The 16,443-nt window shown below is 40.3% G+C and overlaps 1 protein-coding gene across 1 annotated transcript in view; it reads left to right on the top strand.

Annotated features, from left to right (window-relative positions):
- Positions 1 to 605: 605 nt before the first annotated feature.
- pex14 (peroxisomal biogenesis factor 14) overlaps positions 606 to 16,443 on the top strand; it is a 45,346-nt gene continuing 29,508 nt past the window's right edge. Inside the window, exons 1-2 of the mRNA XM_085260124.1 lie at positions 606 to 804; positions 2,743 to 2,793. Of these exons, the coding sequence (XP_085116250.1) occupies positions 769 to 804; positions 2,743 to 2,793 (87 nt within the window). The 5' untranslated portion in view covers positions 606 to 768. The remainder of the gene's footprint in view (positions 805 to 2,742; positions 2,794 to 16,443) is intronic.

The following is a 16,443-nucleotide window of genomic DNA, read 5'->3' as shown; positions in this document are numbered from 1 at the left end:
GACTGCTTTATATGGTTCAAAAATGCACCACTTACAACACCTGAAACAATCATTTTAATACTGTAAGTCTAGCATTTAGGGGTCTAACCTTTAGGGGGTTGCTGTAGCAAATGACTTTATAGTTTTATTTATTTATTTTTATTATTTATGAACTACTGTAAATAAATAGTATCTTCTTGCTGTGAATTCATTAAGTATTATGGTTTCTGAAGGGGCCCTGGGCAAAGACATATTAAGCTATTATCTGGTGGCTGAATGCAAATCCGTTTCAACAAGTAGGGACTTACCACACCTCGTGACTAAGCTGTTGGCTTTGTTGTATAGATTTTTTTCTTGTTTTTTAGGCACAAGGGTGTGTTCAGCTGAGGAAACGATGAAGCTGACATTAAGTCTAAAAGTAGAACAGGCTCTAATATGACAAAAACAAAACAAACAGACAAATAAAAACAATTTACAAAAGAGAAGTTTTCTTGGCAATGAAAGAAAGACAGTCATCAACATTGACCATGGAGAGGTCTCAGTATAAGATCTACTGAAGGTGTGTGAGCATGAGAATGTGCTATGGGGAAGCTAAAACCTAACTTGGTGTGCTTTTAAATTGTAGCGTTTTAATAACAGACAGTAAGAATAGTGAGTGATACTTTGGAGTTAGACTTATCCTGCAGTGTCCCTTACTCACCTGCAGGAGGCAGTAGTGCATCCTAAAACATGTTGCGTGGTAGAAATATACCAGAATAAGAAGAGTGGCAGAAGGAACAGAAGAAGAAGATGGCATCCAACGACCAAGCTGAGGCAATAACACAGGTCTCTATATGCATTAAAAGCGGTTTCTTTTTAATGTCCATTTGCGGTAGTGAACTGTTTTAGATATTTCGGGGCCTTAGATGTCTTAACGTTGGCATCACGTGCCTGGAAATGCTCATCAAGTTAGAGATTAGCATGCCTGCTAGTTAGCATGCTAGCTAGGTTTCGAGGCAAAAGTTGTCACTGAGACATGAGTGTGTTTACAAGTGGGCAGGAAGGGGCGTCATTTAGAGTTGCCATATTGTGTCGAAAATAATATGGCATAGTTACTATATTTGCCATTGTCATCAAACGGTACAGCTGTACAATTGCATCTGAGCGTGTAGCCTCGTCTTACTGTGTGCAGATAACTGTAGGTGCAACTCAAAGGTCAGTGTAGGCAAATAAACCTGATGGTCTCTGTTGGGTTGCAGTCACAGTGTTATCTTTGAACTCACCAGCCCCCCAAAACAAATGTCATCGAACGTTTTTATTCATGTATGTCACCAGTGACACCTTTACTTTTTGCATATACGTTTATATATGCTGTGGAGAAATGCAAAATATTTTTATGTACATATGTGAGAGATGCTTAGTTACACCTTAAACACCTTAAATACATTTTTATTGTTTTTAAAATTCTCTAAACAGTAACTGTAGCTCAGGAGGTAGAGAGGGTCATCTACTAATTGTAGGCATACAGACTGTTGCTCAATTGTGCTTGCCCAAGTATCCTTAAGCAATTTCCTAACCCAAGTTGCTTTCTAATGTGTTCATCAGAATGTGTGTGAATGTTCCATAGAAAGTGCTAAGGCCTAGAAAAAAAAGTGTTTGTATGAATGGGCAAATGAAGTGCTTTGAGTGCTCACATAGAAAATGGTAAATGGCCTGTATTTGTATAGCGCTTTACTTAGTCCCTAAGGACCCCAAAGTGCTTTACACTACATTCAGTCATCCAGCCATTCACAAACACATTCACACACTGGTGATGGCAAGCTACAAAAGCACTAAATAAGAACCAGTCCATTTATGTCATTAATGTTTTCTTACCCAATCTTGTGGAAATGAAAAATAGCCTTTTTTAATTTATTTATTTTCCTGCCGATAGAACAAAATCTGTCCACATTCTACTACAAGCACTGCTCCATAAACATCACAGTGAAATGGATACCCTTCAGTTTCCACAATCAATTTATTTGTGTTGTGAATTTTCCCTTGTTCACAATTTCTACAGTTTCCCATCTGTTACTGTACATAGGGAAATGTTTATGGAGTACAGCATGAAGCTAAACTCTTCACCATGATGAGAACAGGTTAAAAAAACTTCTGAGTTATGACAGTAGTTAACTTTTGACAAAAGCTAACAAGAAGTTAGGTAGGTAGGTAGTTGCTTGCAGCTGTTTCTAGAACTCTTTCTTCTCTGTTTATTACATACCTGCAGAATCATACAGCAGCACAATTCATCCAAAAGCTTTTCAAATGCACGAGAGTTGCTCAGATTTATGTACCTGACACCACAGAAGTAACTTCAGTCACAGTAAATTATCCCCAAAATTCAGGCAGTTTTGATCAGGATCTAGCAGCAGATAACACTGTGTTCTGTACTTCACACAGGCTCTGACAGGGTTCAGTCTCTAGCTAATGGGGATCCTAATAAACTGAGCAATTTTTAAGTGTAAGAGTTGCCTGATCAGTTTGCAGAAATGTGCCAAGCGTGAAAGAGTGCTCAAGCACTTTGTATAAATGTTGTTGATATGCCTGAATGAAGCCTTGAGGCCTAGTATTGTAAAAGTGTCCCATACCTGAATAACCGAATACTGTCACTTCAACAGATAAAGCCAGCAATGTTACATACCCTGTGCTTGTAAAGGGCGACCATAGTTACCAAGCTTCAAAGCGACATTACTTCTGTTTTCCACTAGATGGCACTCTAATACAAATGTTTGTTTATGTTCTCAGCCTGGCCTTCTGCCTGGAAAAGAGGGAGCACGTAGCCCCAGAGAAGAACTGGTAAGAATTTATTCCTTAATCTCAATTACATGAATATTGGTAAGGAAACATTGACTGTAACCACAAAAACATTAAATGAAGCTAATGTAAGTGAGAGCTGGAAAGAAATAGCATCTTGGATCAAACGATGCAAATATTAAATTACATTTCCTGTAAAGAAAACAAAAAGCAATGAATAAGGTATCATAATGGCTGGAAATAATATTTCAGATATTCTCACATGGCACACGCTGTGATTCTTAATACTAGTGCTCAGAAGTGTGGATTTTTCAAAAACTCAAGTATTCGTGGGATTTTGAAAGAATGAAAATCTTCTAATTTCTTGGCTTGATCTGGTGATGCATAGTTGAGGAAGATTATGATGGTTTTTCTCTCCCCCCCACCTTAAGATCTGATAATTTAAAGACTTTTATTTGGCTGTATTACACATTCCCCAGGGAGATCCAGTATTAAAGGCTTCCAATTAGCAGACAGTCACTTTATACATCACAATGATGTCCCCAAGCTGTAATGAGAGTATACTTTATGTTCTTGGTCTTTAGAGAGGAAAATGGTCTATTTTAACAGCAGCAATGGGTTCCACAGTTTCTTTAATCATGCATAGCATAAAACTTTGACTGCACATCTTTGTTGTTCTTTGTTTATCCTTTTAGTCTGTGTCAGAAATGGGTCGAGAAAGTTGCTCATTTGGAGTTTCTTCACCATGTAGACTCCTATGCAAACACAAAGGGCACTTGAAGGTGTTGTTCCCTCAAAAGGGTGTTATAAGGTGGTGTTTAACAAGAATAAATGTCAGTTTTTCTCTTCAGTAATGTGCAGAGTGTTTATAAGGCATGCTTGGCCCAAGCGATGACTATAACCAGGAATGTTTGGTAATTGCTAAGTGGGATGGAATCCATCCCAGGTACACTCACTGTCCTTGTATAGGCACAGCATGCAGGTTATAGACGTGCTGTATTGTTCAGCCTACATGTCTCAATGTCATTCACCACCATTCACTCTTCATCTTCCCCCCATCATCCCTTCATGCCAAGGCTAATTTAATCCTGGGGTTATTGATTGTGGGAGCATTCTCCCAGGCTTTCTTTCAATTTACTTCAATTTCATCATCCCAGTGCGCTTCAAGACTGTCTCCTCAAAAAAGGGAAGAAATTCTTGTTATGAGGAATTTGAGACCGGTTGACAAGTCCCACCACCACCCTCACTTCCAACCCCTTTTCTCCTTTCTCTTTTTGATGAGCTGCTCTTTCCCAGTTAAGTGGATTATTACAGTAGGGATAATTCTTGTCACATGGCATTATTTGGATGAGGTGAATAATTGAAATTTGTGTCTGAAAGGATTTTATCTGGATGAGAGGAAAGGGAGTGCTGGCAGGGTTGGAAGGGCAGGAAAGAAGAAAAAGCAGTCTCTCTCTCTCTCACTCACACACACTCACACACACACACACACACACACACATTTGCATAACATCTATGTGCACATGTGCATGTCAGACTGGGGACACCAGTCATGTTAACAGGTTCTGACTCACCTCGCCCAGATCAGCCGGCCCTGGCACACTGCACGGCATGGACCCTCCTCAGTGGCAGGAGGGTCCAGCTCAGGGGTCGGTGCCACAGCCTCTGCCACTATACCAGGCCAGACAGGGATATCTGGACCTGCAGGTTAGAGCGAGAAGAAGGGGTGGGAGAGCCCGCGTGAGTGTGTGTTTCATGGTTGACTGGTATACCAGTCGCTGCCAGCCGCTGCTATTGCCTCTGGCACTGCTGTTTGCTCACTCTTACCCCGACTACCTCCATCTCAAATCCCCACCCCCTCCCACTCATCCCTGCCATGACCATTACCCCAGCCAGTCTATTACTAGTCTTTCCCCAGTCTCTGTGCTCTCTCTCCCTGTAGTGACACCCTGTGCTTACCACACATGACGATGCTATTAATGAGCAAAGATTCCACTGACCAAATGAAAATACAGGAAGGAATTGGCAAATATATTGACTTAATATAGATATTTTGACAGGTTAACCAGATCTATTGGAATAAAATTAAAAGTCACTTCACCAAAATAAGCTGCATTATAGTTTTTATGCATTTATATTTTAAAATGTTTACATTTCTTTTCTCCTGTTAGAAACTATATGATATGAAAGAACAGTTAGGATGAATTTGGCTTTGTACTTGTGTACTTTAAAGGTACATTTCTTTTTTTAAGTTTTTAATTATTGTCCTGAATAATAAAGTTAAAGTTGTATATTTCTTATTAGAACTCCTGCTCCTTAATTTCCTTTGAGCCGATTAACTCGGAACTCTTTGGAAATACTCTCACTACCTCGGCTCACAAACTAAAGGGTCATGTGTCATCGCTAAATGCAATTCTTACAGATTTAGGTTACCGTTTACCCCGTTCTTTACTCTTTGCACTGAAAAAAAAATCCAACCTCAGTTTAAGAAGTGCATATTTGTTTGTGGGTATGAAAGCGTGTGGTTTTTTGTTTGCAGTAGGTGCTTCTGTACCCTTTGCACATGTAGACACAGATAGTGTGAACTGGGCGTGTTTTATGTGTTTAGGTTTGGGGATTTTAGTACAGCAGAGGGAGGGGGAAAAGAACGGTAAGAAGAACATCCCCGGTCTCACAGCAACTTCAAAAGCTCTCCTTCCCCAGGATATTAAGCGACTGTGATGAAAAATTTAGCAAGCGTTAAATAAGCCGCTTTGAAGTGATCTGTTTTGGCTCAGCAGTCTCCAAATTTCCGTAGCCCCTCTGCAATAGCCATCTCGCTACAGAGAGGGAATAAAAGGAACAGTGTGTTAAGTGCAGAAGTTGTGGGGGACCTGGCTGGCTGGCAGAGGACCTGCCAACAGTAATTGGTGTGGCCAAAGACATGAAGGAACCACTGCTGTCGCTGTCCCCTTTTGTTGTTCTCTGGATCGTTCTCTCCTCATTTCACCTCTCCCTTCCCTGATGGGTCTTTTGCTGAGTCCCGTGAGTTGCAGGCAGACAGATGTTGCTCATATGTTTGAGGGTTTTTTTTCCTCGCATGTGCGTGGGTGTAGCACAAATGTAACACAGTGGTGATACCAGGAAGTCAGAGGTTACTCTCGGGTCTTGACTCAGTTATTTTTTGCCCTCAATGACTTTTCCCATGGAACATGTGTTTAAAGGAGATGTCTCCTTTTAATATCAGTTTACCCTAAATATGCATGTATGTGAGTGAGTGTAGAAATCTTTTGAAGATTTCTACAAATTAACCTAAAACTGTACATACAGTAGATTTTTTTTTTTTTTTTACACTTCAGCCACCATAAAGCAAAGAATAACAAGAAGAGAATCTCTAATTTGACAATCATATTTCAATTCATTTCACATCCATCACTCTTAAAGCTATTATTTAAAATTTTTTTCCACAACTCCAGGTTTCAACATGCTCCAAATTAATTATTGGGGCAGAATAAGAAATGGGAGCCAGTAATGAGCCTGCTATAGTAACTCCATTCTGTCAAGGAACTAGGCTACCATTTAGTTAGTCAAGGGATCCTTCTTTGAGATTTTCCTTTTTTCCTCTTTGCTCATTACTTTAATTGTAATTGTAATCCTTTATTGGAGCTGTCTGCAGTAAAGGAGAGTTATGGTCCGAGTGGGAGCGCGAGCCATAGAGATATTTCATGATTATTGGGGAAGACGGTCACTAGGTGGCAGCCACTAGTTCGGCCTTGGTGTAATTACTGAGTGGGAAGTGATGGCAAGATATTCTGTGGGTGTGTTTGCGTGGATTTGTGTGGATTTGTGCGCCAAAGGTGGGGGAAAAGAGATTTCTTAAAAAAGTAGTGCACTCCTTGAAAGAGAAAGGTCCGATCAACCCGATCAACTGCTATCTCATAGTCAATAGTCTCTGTATCCTGTCATGCTTACTGTAAACATGCGACACACTCTGCAAAAAGCACAGATCAAAGAGGTGTCGAAAGCGCCCGCCTTCGTGTTTTTGTGGTGATTCTAAATAAGTTCGTTTAAGATGTAATCTGCAAGCTGTATTCACACTGCAAGGTAGTGCAAGGTGATGTAATATAATGCGTAGTGGGGGTGGGGATTAAGTGGTACGGCACTGTGTCTGTGTCTGTCTCTGTGCCCGCACTTTTACAAAAGGAACATCTGCACGGCACAGTCGAGTTTAGTGGTCGCGGGGAAGTTTTCCCTTTGAAAAGCATCAAGGCTCAATTCTCTGTTTCACAGCGCTCATTGTGCATCATGCGCTGTTTGTTTCAGTGGTTAATGACACAGGAAGGGCCCTCCATTTTATTGTTGCTGTGTTGCACTTTTTCCCCCTCCTCGCCCAACCCGGCAGCCAGCCTCCTTAGAGGACTCTGTATGAATTCTCACTGTCATGTCCAAGGACGAGTGGCGCAGGGTCAGCTAATTGCTTTTATGATTATGATTTCACGTCAGATTTATCGTGCATGCTCGGAGCACATCTTCCAGGTCCTGCCGACGTTGCTGGCTTGGATGGGGGGAAAATGAGTTTACAGCTTCTGGCTGTGACTTCTTGTTTAAGTGCAGGTCACACTTTTTGACTCATTAGAGTTGAACGCAGGGGGTGAATCACGGTGGCTTTTCCTGTAAAAGCCTCTGTTTTCTATGTCAGTAAATGTACTTGTTTTTCTCATATCTGGCCACAAAAGAGCATTTTCTTACTTGGCCTTCAACATGTGCTGAAGTTTGGAGGTCATGAGCGAGGAATGACACAGACAAAGATTTTGGTTTTTCTGTTGTTTGAACTTTTTATGAGCCATAAATCCCTCATCTTCGTTTCTGTTCGCAAATGAAATCATTACGCTTATTCCCCTGCAGAATGCCAGAATTATCAGTTGACTCCTTTTTGATGTTGGTGATGGTTCCACCCACCTCTTTGAAAGGGATGAGCACAGATGAGTCCAACCCATTTTATAAATTATTTTTATTTTGTGGCTTCTGCCTTGTGTGCTGAGCCGGACTAGATCCCAATTGCCAGCCCCAGACAATAGCGTTTTCAGTCTTTTGACGAAAGCGACGCAAGGCCTTCAATTCACTCTAAAGTTCCCAGTAAATGAAGAAGCAGCTGTTGCCACTGTATGTCAAAAATAAGCACCTTTTTTTTTGTAGATGGAGTTTAATGTCATAACCGTGGCTCTTGATTTGTTGCTGTAATTTGACCTCGCTCTGACCTTCCTGGCTGGGCCGCAGTGTGACTAGTGACAGATGCAGCCTGGGAATATGGTTTGGATAGTTTTCCAATGCGCAGAAGAATGTTGAAGTTAGTTTTACGCAAAGTTCATTTTGGAGACATATGTAAAGTCTGTGATTAAGCTGAATTCAATAAACTTTAATGAATACTTAGAACTTTATTTGTAGGGTTTTTTGTCTCTGCGAGTATATTAATGTAAACAGCATGGTAACAGAGCTGTAATTTCCTATTCTCCCACAATTTAGTGAACTGTCACAATATGTTTACTTAAGAAATGACAGAAATACGACACCAGTTTAATTACAGCGTAGTCATTTTGCCTCAATATACTTGGGAAAGTGGTCTTATTGAGCTGAGCTTCCTTTATACTCTCTATTCTGCTTTGTAATTACTTCGGCTTGATTTATCATCTTTTCTTTGTGTTTATGGTTGTAAACTGCTCGAGTGAGTAACTTGGTCTGAGAGTGGCTTGTCTCCTTGCAGCGAGGCTGGAAATCTCCTGATGAATCTGAGATGTCTCTGCTGTCAAGACTGCTCACATCGCTCTCAGCCTCCAATGTCACTTTCAAGGCATAATTACACAAGTTGTGTTGATTAGTATGAGAAGCAATTACAGTGGCTTTCCGCTGCAAATGGAGAATGTGATGGCTCTTGATTGACACGAAGCATCCTGGCTTTAATAAGTAAATGACTATGGTAATTCAGGTACTGAGACCCTTTGATTTGTCAGCATCTTTCTCATTTTTGTGATGTCCTCGGATTTTAATGAACATGAATTTGATTGAATCCTCCTTCATTTCCCATGTCCCTGCACCTGTCTGTCTCTCCTATCAGTCCACTAAATGCTCTCAGATGGGAGTCGTATGCTTTCGGAGCCATCCTAAACAGTCCTGCTGCCGATGCTGAATTATCTTTCTTAATAAATTCAGAGCGTTTAAAAAAAAAAGAAATGGATATCCTGCAATTTTGGCACACTATTAAAAATGCCTTTTAGCATATCGTGCTTTCACAAGTGTAGAAATCAGAGGAAAAATTATTTGTAATTGACACTTTGGGGAACATTTTTTTTTCTCTTTTTATCTTGCTTCCCAGTAAGTTATTAGCTGTTAATTTGTCGGCAAGCTCCCCTACAGCGCTAGATATTTGTTCAAATGCTGGGATCCCCTCAGTGCATTTGTAACTACACTTCTGAAAATGCTGCCCTGTCTAATTATGTAATATAATACTGCCTTTTAGGCAAGTTTCTTTTAATTGAATAATATTAGTGCTAACTAAGGATAAGCTATTGGAACGGCAATATTTAAAAGAGCTGTTTCTACCCTGTGTGAAATGCACAGTAGTGCAGTGTAGTACCACGGCAATACAGCAGTCTGTGTGTTTTAGGTATTTGAATAAGAGCCAAACATTTATGCTAAAATTTCATTGGCCTAACCCTCAGTCTCATATTTCTTTCTTTGTAAACCACGGTTGGCCTAATCAAGTAATTCCCTGTTTGTCTTAGTAACCCCCTATAGAGTCATACATGCATACATATAATAAAATAATTTGCTCTTGCACTCCCTATCCCAGCTGTAATTTATATGGATTGAATGAGTGCTGCATTGTGGAAAAGCACGAGTGGACCAAATGCTCGTTTGTCACCTCTAATAAATGTTAGAATGTAAATTATGAACTTATGCTTCAGATGTAAATGCACTTTATTCCAGTCCTTAATGTAAACAGACCACTCCAATACATTAAGGGGTATGGGGGAGGGCAGAGGGATATTAGATTTGGAGTTTTTGACTGTTTTCACAATCAATAATAAGCACAAAAGAGGCTCGATGGGGAACATTATAACATATCTGAAGTCGCCTTCATAAATTATTGCATGAAAGCAGGCTTGTACACCAAAAATGTAAATACATTAATGTTATTAATAATGTAGTGACTAATAGTTCTATCAAGACTGTAATAGCAGTTTAATGGAATATGACAGCAAGAATGTATTACACTTCTTACATTTAGATGGGACCTCACATGACATTTATCAGAGATTTCTGTAACAATTTTTTTGATTATTTTGTTAAGTTAATTGCTTCTTTTTTCCCCCCCGAACGTCTTCTCTGGGAGAGGGGGCAAAAAAACTGGTAATGGATATTAATTAATATGTGTCAGTTTTCAGGGTTTGATTAAAAATAATGAAAGCAAAATGCTAATGGGATTTCAGAGTTTCTCTGTGTGTGGCGCCCTGAGATTGTGGCTTTATCTGAGAAATCTGGAAAAAAAAAGATAGTATGCTACTCTGTAGGCTAAAATGAAAGTGACAGAATATAGAAACTAAGATAAAATGGAGCACTTGAACGAAAATATTACGCTCCAATTAGACTTTAGAGGTGTGGCTAAGAAGTGTAATGCCAGTAAAAACTGTAATGTTTCTGGTTGGAAAATGAAACTGGATCCTTGCACCTGCAGTTAAAGAGATTAAACAGATTTTTTTTTCTTTTAATAAAAGGGCCAAGTGAATAAATCTGACAAGTTGCTGTGTGTTGGTAAGTTGTTTTTTTTTTTTCTAAAACATTTTCTTGCCTCAAAGTCACCAAATATGATTTTATTATTTTCTTAATTTCTAGAATAGTCAAGGAGCTTGTGTGTGTTTTCATGTTATTTTATTTTAGGCCTCCCTTGTTAACCTTTAAAATTAAGCACTTCATCAGGCACTGGTAATAGGTAGACTCCTTCGCCTTCATCCAGAGTCTTCTTGTTTCTGTCTGTATTTAAAGGTAGAGAGCAACTGGAAACCAGGAGTCAAACAGACATTGACACAGTAGTTAAAAAATAAATAAATAAAATAAATAAATAAATAGCCAATGGCACAACTGACAATTACCCAACACCTGGAGTGGCTCCCCTCCCCAGCATGTGCTTCAAGACTGTCAACTTCTTGTTAATGCAGTGATTAACAGGAAGATCGCATTTGTTTTCCTGTGCAGCTCTCCTGGCAGCAGCACTTTGCTTTCTCTTTGATTAAAATAGTAGATGGATGGATGCATTGTAGCTCTGTCATGAATTTCGAAAGAAAGGGTGACAAGGAGACGTTAGAAATGGAATAAATAGAGGCGAGGCTGAGGCCTTTCCGTCCTTTCCAGATTGTGTTTACTGTGGACTGTGGGATTTTAAGCGAGGTATTGGCGGCATGCAATCCTGTGGAAAGAGTCAGCCAACTCTGACAGTCGCCCAGCGGCCTTCGGTTGTCTCCAAATTTCACTCACTCACAGATTTTTTTAATTTATTTATTTTTTCCGCCTGTCTCTCCTTGTAGATTTTCTCCATTCTTTTAATGGCACTGCTACCTGTCTGTTCCCCCTCACATCTGTACGTGCTGCGTCATGGTTCCAAAAGTGTGTGGAAAGTGGTTTTGGGTATCATGGGGATGAGAAAAGGGGAAGTGAAGGGGCTTCGTCAAACAGCCTGTACTTTTAAAATACTGAGAGTGGCATTGTCGTGCGTTTTCTGTGTCAAGGTCGACAGAAAATGTCAGAACAGGTGTGCGTCTGCTGCTGAGCTGCTTGCCAACTCAGCCCCTTTTGCTGTAACACGCCACCTCGTGTGACATTATAGTGGTTCACTGTGGGTTGTCTCCTCTCTCTCTTTCTTTTGGAGGCGCATGGTAAAACATCTATTTTCTCCTGTCACCGCGTGACTCGATGTTCAGCTAAGATGGGTGTCGACGCCTAAACTTTGACCACTGCCTCTGATTGTCACGTAGTCATAAAGTGTTAAGATGTTGATTTGAGATCAAAAGGAGGAACATAAATCGTATAAATTTATGTGCTGTATGAGAGTCTCTTAAGTTTAGATCACCAGGCAGCCATGTTGCAAAACCTGAAAATTCTGTGTGCACTTCTCAAAAGAGAAGGATAACGTTTAGGCGGGGCATGTATAAACCAGATGTTACACATTTTATCGCTTTATCACGGTGACTTTTTATAACTCGCTCATCGTCTATCGTTATCTGGTTTACAAAGGTTAAACTAAATTGCTTTTTTTTTTATGAGCTGTCTTTTTTTCCCCTCAGAGTTAAAAAAGAAATACAAGTGGTACTTCTTCTTCTTCTCTTCTCTGGCCCTGGTGATTGCTGCTTTTTGTTTGTTTGTTTGTTTGTTTTGTTCTGTTTTTTGCTGTCAGCACCCCACTCTTTATGGTTTTCCTACTCTCGAGGTTAGACTCTTAGCGGTGGTTGGATGCCTCTGGAAAAAAAGAGAATTAGCCAACACATTTCTTTGTCACTTAGTGTGATCAGGAGCAGACTCTTGCCGCTGCTCTCTTTCTCCAAAACCAAACGAAGGCCTGCTGGCTTAAGTTTCCTCCCTGGTTCGATGTTTATTTCAGCCTGACTTGTCTGCTACGGTAGATGTGTGGCCCATTGTCTTGGCAAGTGTGTCTAAATGTTTCTGACAGGTCTCAGTGAAAGACAGGCCGCAAGGGTAAACTGCCAACCCCACCCCTCGTATGCCACTTCTGCCAGCCCTGGCCAGTAGATGGCGATGTTCATCTTTCCTGGCTCTGTGCCTTCCTTGGCGCGTCTCCCTTTACACCATCCTTCCCCTCTCCTCTCTGTGGAACTCACTGAGGAAAGAGGGGTCTAACCCTGTATGCAGGGTCATGCCACCAATTCCTGGTCCCCTTTGAAGACCATGAAATTGCTGATCCAAGACACATGATTAGTGCATTCAGCCTATTGACTGGAAAAGGGTTGACACACAATTACAATGTCACTGGAATGTCACAATCTGTCTAGTTGTCTTTCTGAGCATAGGCTCATCCAGTGGCACAGTGTACCCAAGAAGGAATAATTTGATCAATAAAAGGATACCTCTCTCTCTCTGTTGTCACTGGTCTCTCTATTTTAGTTTTATTAGTCAATTTGGCAGGCGAGCAGGACTGCACACAAAACTGATGCCAACTCGCTGCATCTTCGCCACAGCTCTCGGCTTTATTTGCCTATTGTAGTGCTTCAGTTGTATGCATTGCAGGATGCGTGTGTATGAGTTTGTGTCCATGGGTGGGTGCTTCCTCAGTGAGCAGAGCAGTTTTGGATGAACAGAGGAGGATAGGCTTGTCACTGTAAGTTGCTTGTGACGGAAGCAGCTCTTCTCCTGACACCACAACACAACTTCTGTGGTGTGTCGCTTGGACACAAGCTTCACGTTGTTTGCTGCTGGTGCCGCTTGCATTTTGCCTCAATCAACTAATTGAATGTGAAAGGCCGGCAGGCCCTGATGATGTGAAGGACAACACACAGAGCAGTGGCAGGTTTAAGAAAAGACCCTGTGCTTCTTTATGTTACCGTAGCAAATTGCGTCTCTCATTTCTCTTTACCGAAGAACTGAACTTATATATATGCCATATAAATATGGCATAATATAAATGTTTAGCCATTTTGTGTTAACCTCAGTGTAGATTTTGTTATGAAATTTGCTATTTTAAAACGTTCCATAAAAACACTACAGAGTGTTTGTGTTTTTATAACAGCCAAACCACTTTCTATTGCTTCCCATTCATCTAAGTTTTCATTGTAAACTCTACTGTTTATTGTTGTTAAACCATACATGAAACTCTTGCTGCTTTTGTTTATTTTGTTTGTTTATCTTTTTGATTTTTCAAAAACATTTTAATGATACATTTTAAATCGGCAAGAAATGATCAGAAAGTTTCTGACAGTTTAGTGTCTTTTATTCTATTTCAAACGTTTTTCTCGTATATTTGACCGGAGTCATTTCTAAACAGAACATTTTTCATACTCGACGCATTTACAGACCACATTATGACCACATTTTCTTTTTGCTACGCTGTGCGTAGATAAAGTTGCGTTGTGAGCATTTTCATGTTTTGAAAACGGTCACTGAAAAGCACACTGAGCTGCTTGTCACACAATGTCATCACTGACTGCGTAAGAAAGAAAAAAGAAAAAGCTTCGAATTACAGGAAAGAGCCACTGCATTAAAGAACAAAGGAGATCGATGGCAGTACATTAAATTTTATGCGAATGAAAAAAAAAATCAACTAATTAAAATTGATTACTCCTGCTTTGTAAATGTGTTTCTGAATTAAATTATTGTATGAAAACATTTTGACCAATCGAGGAGCTGAGGAAGTATCCATTACTGGATTGCAGCTGAGAAGGGGCTGGAATGTTTTGTGGTAGCTAAGTAGTTTGTTGTGCTTCGCTGCGACTCGCTTCTTGCACCCCCACTGCTAAAGTGCCATGGGTTAATCTCTGATGACCCTCATCTCTGAGAGCAGCTTCAAACTCATGGTTTGGGCCTTTTACCTGAATTAAAAGGAATGTATAGGGCTAGGCAGTATTTTTGCCCAAAGTAAGTGAAAGTGAGGTGTCACTCACAGAGTCGCACGTCTTTAGTCATCAGGGCTCTTGGGGCTCTCGGAGCCCCACTGGGGATGTCCTTATCTAAACAGTCATCTGTCTCACTAGTTTAGCAAAGGCAACCCCAGGCAGCACGACTGACAGTTGCACATTAAGAAATGTCAGATTCGGCTTTATAGCGTATCTGTCAGGCTAGTTTTGAATTGGCCGAGTGCCACCTGTTTGTCTTCATGTTTAGATCTCGCAAGAATAAACAAAGCGCATGACTTTGTTGTTGCTTCATGTTCCGTTAAAACACGTGGCAGCTTCAGCTACTTTCTTATTCTGCTCGTTCTGCAGAATGAGGATATTTTTTTTACCCTGTACAACCGGCTCTTGAAAGAAGTTCAATTATTTTGCAAGTCAGTAAAAAAAGAAGCCAATAAAACATTTTTTCTCTCTTTTTTTGGGGGGGGGGGGGAACGACAATTCTGAACTTAAAGTTTAAAGGAAGCGAAACATTTCCAGCAAATTAAACACAGTTTTGAAAGTTTTACACTTTTCTAAAAATTGCTTGTATTTCGAAAATAACAATGCAGCTTCCTCCCCCCCCCCCCCCCCCCCCCTTCTTTCTCTTTGACAAGCGTAGCGTTATTCACAATATCATATTAAGTGCGTTTTTACCTTTTTGTCAGTGGCCTTGTCGAATACAGTCTACTACGGCCCTCGGTTTTTCTCACCACTAAACCACTCAACTTTTCCATGTTTGTGATGTCAGAACTTTGATAGGGAAATGCTGCTGAATGGAAAGTTTGTTCTCTATATGCAGTGGTCTTGAAAAAAAAAAAAAAAAAAAAAAAGCTCAATTTCCGTCCACCAACCCCCCCTTTTACAAAAATTGCATAATATGCTTTTGATGTCATGATCGTAGCCTTGCCCATGGCTCTGACACTGATACAGCGCATGTTATTTTTAAACCTTTGCATCGCAAATGTCAATGAAGTTTTCCATGACCCTTTTTCATCTGCTGAAATGTTGACTCTGACCTTTAAATTTCAAAAGTTAGGATAATTCAATAAAGATTGACCACATTTCAGAGTGTAACACACAAAACGCCAACCCGGCAACGTGTGAACAGATGCAAAGTAGTTTAGAAATGCCCACGTTTAACCAGTAACCCTTTATCAGATTTTGCTTATGCTGAAGACAAGTTTCGGTAATTGCTTCTCATTTCATTTTGTAACGTTCTAACTTCTTTGAAAAAGCACTGCACATGAAGGGACAAGCAACAATGAGTGAGAAATGAAGGGTTCTTTTTGTACAGTCATTGTTAGAAAGATTCGTCTCCAGCAGGGCCCTTGAAGCTCCTGGAGTGTCTGAACAACTGTGGATGTTAGCTAAATGGCCAGCTCTGCACCTCACTTCCTGATGTCTCTCAGGGTCAGTAATTCCCTATAGCTGTTCCCAAGTGGCCTTGCTTTCTCCACTAAAGGTCACATTAAGGCAAGAAGGTTGTCACAATTAGAAGGGCATTTAAAGCTGCTCTTTTAAAAAGATTAAAAAGCACTGTTGGCCACATCAAGCAGTCAGGCAACTAAAGGAAATACAATAATTGCATTAAAAGTTAATTCCTTTCTGGCAGGGCTCTAATATCAGAAAGGTATTGGGTTAAGTCATTTAAGACAGCTGCCCCTGATAGCAGATCATCCATGAAAGCACCAAATTAATATAGAGCTTCATTTTTCGCCGTCTCTCACTTTCTCCTGCTTTTGGTCCTCCAAACGTGTGTTTGGGGGGGAAATTTGAGACTAGCTTAACACAATTTTTGTTCATGTCTATCAGTCTGTTATTATATCAGGGGCACTTCTCCACAAATGTACAGGCCAGGGCAATTTGGAATGAATTGATTCACACTGAGCCCGAATTCTATACTTGCTAATGATTTCCTTTTAGACCCTCAATTGCACCCCCACCCAGCTTCTAGTTCCATCAAGTCCTGCAAATCTTTTCAATGTTGCAGACAAATTGTGTACATATTTTTGCAGAACAGATAAGGAGCAAAGAGTTGCTCAGTACATGCCAGTCATTT

Source organism: Mchenga conophoros, linkage group LG20, assembly GCF_057382185.1.
Source record: "Mchenga conophoros isolate Kocher_MC1m ecotype Shallow Benthic linkage group LG20, M_conophoros_male_GT1.1, whole genome shotgun sequence".
Classification (NCBI taxonomy): domain Eukaryota; kingdom Metazoa; phylum Chordata; class Actinopteri; order Cichliformes; family Cichlidae; genus Mchenga; species Mchenga conophoros.
Note: the sequence above shows the minus strand (reverse complement) of the source record. Positions and strands in the feature narration are given on the sequence as shown.